The sequence below is a fragment of the Apium graveolens genome, chromosome 3 (assembly GCF_009905375.1).
Source record: "Apium graveolens cultivar Ventura chromosome 3, ASM990537v1, whole genome shotgun sequence".
In the NCBI taxonomy this organism is placed as follows: Eukaryota; Viridiplantae; Streptophyta; class Magnoliopsida; order Apiales; family Apiaceae; genus Apium; species Apium graveolens.
Window position 1 is genome coordinate 293,510,327 of NC_133649.1, and position 5,117 is coordinate 293,515,443.

The following is a 5,117-nucleotide window of genomic DNA, read 5'->3' on the forward strand; positions in this document are numbered from 1 at the left end:
AAAACTGTTGTCAAACCTCCCAAAATTTTAGCATTTTTAAACAATGGTTCACAAAACCATTGTATGAACCTTGATAAGATAATGGTTATGGGAGGGAAAAAAAAGACCATTGTTTGTTATTTTAGGATAAGGATTTTTTTCATTTGTTGTCTGATACCGTTTTTGTTTTAGTATTTTTAAGTTGATTTATTTAATTACGCGATTTTCAATCACATCAACTAGCTTCTATCTTTAAATTAAATATCAATATTATAATATATTATATGACCCAAAATATTTTTTGTTATTAGCTACATACACTCAATTCATTTTATATCTCTAAAATGAATGTAGACCAGATTTTGATCTAAGAATTAAATTAATTTATAAACACGACAAAACAATACCACTTACAGATATAGCTACGCATACTATACAATTCAAAATGCCAAATGTAGATGTATTTCAAAAATTACATATACCGCTTACAGATATAGCAACCCATACTATACAAGTCAAAATGACAAGTGTAGATGTATTTAAAAAAATTACATATACAAGTCAAAATGCCAAGTGTAGATGTATTTCGAAAATTTACATATGAGTGCAAATATTTAATATTTTTAAATATTGAATCCTTTCTATTGATATTTAAATTGCTAAATTGGTATACGAGATGTTATTTTTTATTTATATTATGAACCAAAGAGAAGAATAAAAAAAATAAGTTATGAAAATTATCTATAAGAAAATGAAAAATATTATATAAAAAATATAACAGAGAAATTAGATTTAGAAAAAAACATTAACGGTAAAATATACAAAGAAAAATAAAATAAAGTTTTGCTATATATAGGTGGGTACGTTTTAGATAGAGTACTAAACCAAAACCACCTTATATATACAACACTTTTCAATATAGTCAAAAATATTAGGTGATTTTCAATAACATCAATAACCTTATATCTGTATAATAAATATCAATTTTGCAATATATTATATGAGTCAAAAATAAATAAATGCACCTAAATAAATTTATATCTCTAAAATGAATGTGGATCGGATTTTGATCTATATTATGTAAACAATGAAATTAATGTATAAACAGAAGCAACAAAACAATACCGCTTATAGATATAGAAACGCATGTTAAACAAGTCAAAACGCCAAATGTAGATGTATTTAGAAAAATTAAATATGAGTGCACAAAGTTAGTTTTTTAAATATTGAATACTTTCGATATTAATTGATATTTGAAATGCCAAATTGGTACACCAGATAATAATTTTTATTTGTATTTTGAACCAAGGAGAAGAATAAAGAAAATAAGCTATAAAAATGAAAAATATTTTATAGAAAATATAATATTGAAATTTAGATTTACAAAATAAAATAAAATGTAAAACATATAAAGAAAAATAAAATAAAGTTTTGTTATATAGGTGGGTAGATTTTAGATACGGTATCATTAATATAGGCAAGTCTCCAACCACTATATATATACAACACTAAGTCTTCAACAGTTTCAATATAGTCACAAACACACACAAAGACCCTCTAAATTACAGAGAAAATATGGCATCTGAGAAGGGAAAGTGTACCCTAGACCTGAACACCCCCAGCGGGCAGGTAAAAAGAAAGAGGGGAAGGCCCCTAAAGTCTGAAGCAACAAGAAATTTGGTGCTGTCTCCTGGGAGTGCTGGTGCTTCCCTGTCAGTGATGGGTGCTGTATCTTCACCCCCAGCGATGAGTGCTGTTTCATTAATGCCCATGAGAGTTGCTGTTGTTTTCTGTCCGGGGCCCACGTGGGCGTGTACGCCCCCAGGGTTCTGAAAACTTGCAGATACCTACTTCCATGAGTGAGTACTTTTCCTTCACTGAATTTCAAAAAATAATTATAAAATTGCTTCTTCTTTCTTTTCGTGTTTTTCTACTATATTTTTGTTGTTGGCGGTTTAAAAAATAATAGATTTTGTTTATAGGAATGATAATTTGTTTGTGCCCTAGTTATTATTATGGGAACTAAATGCATTGTAATTTTTCTTCTGTCAATGTGGGTTTTATGCAGACACAGCTGCCTGCAGACTTTACGGCGCATGTGATACATGTAGACTCTGGGGAGGTATACATACTAATTCTCTTTTTAAACTTTCTTGTATAATTTTTTATTAAATTATGTTAAATTTATATTGTACTGTTTCTTTTAGGATGTTATTAGAAAGATCATGTCTCTGGTTCAAAACGGGCCTAGAGGAATTTGTGTGGTTTCTGCCTACGGAACTGTTTCTAGTGCACTGATTTCTCATCCCCTTTCTTCTGGTGGTTCAGTCACCTATGAGGTTTGACTCTAATTTATTACTACTACTTCAACTCTAATTTATTGGTTGCATTCATACTATAGGTTAATGTATGTGCATATGTCTGTTAGCTATCTCGTCTGAATGCAAATTGATTTAATTAAGAAATTACGAAAAAGGTGTTTCGTCTTGTGATTTATAGCCGTATAGTTACATATAGACCCCACTTTTGCTGATTTACATACAAGAATGGAGGACATGCCCTGCTCGGATCAGGGTGATTGTGTTACTTGTAATTCCTGAGTGGGGAGACAACTATGGCTGTATAGCTTCTCTGAGTATCCTTGTTGCAATAAAAATCTACTTAATAATGGAATTAGTACTCTTTTATTTCTCTCTCTTCTCTTTAATGCACAATTTCAAACTATATACTGCAGGGTCAGTTTCAAATCTTGTCTTTGACTGGCTCATTTACTGTGGCTGAAACTGGAATGGGGAGATGTAGAACAGGTGGTGTCAGTGTATCGCTAGCCTGTCCCGACGGCCATGTCATAGGAGGTGCCGTGGCTGGCCCGCTAGTTGCAGCTGGCGGGGTTCAAGTAAGATCTTCTCTTTGTTCTACTGTTAGGATTTAATTATGTACTAATAACTTAAATGTAAAAAGTCAGTGTGGCTCATGCTAGTTGCTGTAAAATTGTTATGCTGAGATATAGTAGCATGCTCAATTTGTTTTCAATTTGTTTTGATGCATTTTACTTTCCAACATTCTGCTGATTGAAGCTAGTGAGCATGCATCAAGTCAGACCTGCACTTTTTTACCTTAATACCCCTGTTTTGTCATGAACATTTAACATAATGTATACTATCTATTTAGTTTTGGTGGTGCGTTATAAGTCTAGACTTTATTTTATAGTTTACTCCTCTTCCAGAGGCCTTCATTAGAAATTATAGTTTACTCCTCTTCCAGAGGCCTTCTAGACTTTATTTTAACCTTAATGTTAACACTCATTTTCTTCTCAAACTGTGGTTGGGACCTTTCTCCCAAATGCTCGTAGAAATTATTAACGGCAGCAAGATGCAGCAAGACCAGACCCATGTCAGAGGCCGAGAAGGGAACCCCCGATGTCAACATGGTTACGCCTGATGGAGTATCATAATACTTTCTTGATTTGCTTTAGGCTCCTAAGAAGCTTTGTAATTATTAACTTTAGTATTTCCTGCATATTATTTCTTGCATGAAGTTTCACCAATTTTATTCTTTGATCATTAGTATTGCAATTTTGCCAGTATTTATTTCTATTTATTTCTATTTAGCCTAAAATAACTTTGGAACACCTACATGAGTGAAGATGCGTGATAGCTAACAGTACCTATTCTTATATGTTACTTAATAATTAAGACCACAAAGACAACTTTCGATTAATATTAATTATGTACCGTCTCAAAGATAGTAATCCATGTGTAATGCATAAATTAAATATTAACAAGTAAATAACAAATATATTACATATATTTTATCATGTACTTAACCCTATCAGTCTAAGTGGCTCACTTAAAAACTTCACTTAAAAAATATATTATTAATCATCCTATTACAAGATTAAATAATATATATACTTTTATTAATATTTATCCTCTTTTTCTTTGTCACACTAGTAATTGATAATGTCATACTCTCTAAGACCTTTTAGTAGCATATATAGCATTATATACATTTGGGATAACGTATGTACACCATATGTTGATTTGTTTAATATAGGTGAGGAATAAGGTTTTGACTTTTCATGAAGAAATACACGGACTTTATTCTGGCAAGTTGAAGGTGTTTATGGATTTGCCACACTAAAACCAAGATTTGTATAATTGTGTGTATACAGTAAAAACACATACGTGCACGGGGAGCGGGGCGCGCAGGGAGGGGGGTGGGGGGAATTGAGTATTACAGGGGATTTAACATGTACATGTACCAGTTTTCTTTTGAAAAAGAAAATAAGGATGAGAAATGTAAAACGTATTTCTGGAAATCAGATGTTCTTCAGGGTTAAATCCATAGAAGATTCGGTGGTGGATGCAGAAGAGTCCTAGGTTTCATCATCGAATTAAGTAATTAGAATCGATCCAGTGTTGGATTCAAATATATGGGGAAACTATCTCTCTCCATTCACGTAACCTCTATCATCAACTTCAATTTTTCCTGCACTACTTATTACAAGATAGAGATCAAGAAGGAACCAATTTTCTTTCGAACCGTTACTTAGTTTTTTTATTTACGGATCACACATACATATACGTACTTACCCGATTTCAAAATGTTTGTTCAAACATCTTACCCGATTGATTGCAACTTGTGGGCGACCAAACAACAAGCAACAAATAATTAGGTAAGTCCCGTGTGAATTATACCATGGGCTAAGGTTTGTTTCGACTTTTTTCAATTTAATTGATCAGATTTTTTGTTTGTTTGAAGTGAGTATTGATTATTGCGTATATGTTATATTATTCTTTTCACTTTTTATGTATTTTTGACACACACAAGCCAGGGTCTTTCGGAAACAGCCTTTTCATTCTTCGTAATGAGGGAGGCTGCGTACAACTTACCCTCCCCAGACCGTTTATTAAGTGGGATATACCGGATATGTTTGGTTTGGTTTAGTGAGGAGTAAAACACAAACAAATATATCATTATTTTATAAATATTCAAATAATTTAAATAAATGTCATTTTTTTATGAAATCTATAATCAGAATCACAATATCAAGTGCGATAAAAAAACAAAAATAAAATTTTTAATTACTTTGTCCTTCCCTCTCATTTCTTTACACTTTCATTTTTATATGTCTC

At 31.8% G+C, this 5,117-nt stretch overlaps 1 protein-coding gene across 1 annotated transcript; it reads left to right on the top strand.

Moving 5' to 3' along the window:
• The first annotated feature begins 1,554 nt into the window (after positions 1 to 1,554).
• On the top strand, positions 1,555 to 4,122 carry LOC141715200 (AT-hook motif nuclear-localized protein 10-like). The gene is made up of 5 exons (XM_074518678.1): positions 1,555 to 1,761; positions 2,048 to 2,101; positions 2,187 to 2,318; positions 2,714 to 2,875; positions 4,036 to 4,122. The coding sequence occupies exons 1-5, from the start codon at positions 1,555 to 1,557 to the stop codon at positions 4,120 to 4,122; spliced, it is 642 nt and encodes a 213-aa protein (XP_074374779.1).
• Positions 4,123 to 5,117: the final 995 nt, after the last annotated feature.

Bases quoted from the DNA above. Each gene is read 5' to 3' on its own strand.
- LOC141715200 (XM_074518678.1), top strand. From the start codon at position 1,555: ATGGCATCTGAGAAGGGAAAGTGTACCCTAGACCTGAACACCCCCAGC. The intron at 1,762-2,047 runs GTTGTTTTCTGT...GGTTTTATGCAG, and splicing joins TAATGCCCATGAGAGTTGCT to ACACAGCTGCCTGCAGACTT. The intron at 2,319-2,713 runs GTTTGACTCTAA...TATATACTGCAG, and splicing joins GTGGTTCAGTCACCTATGAG to GGTCAGTTTCAAATCTTGTC.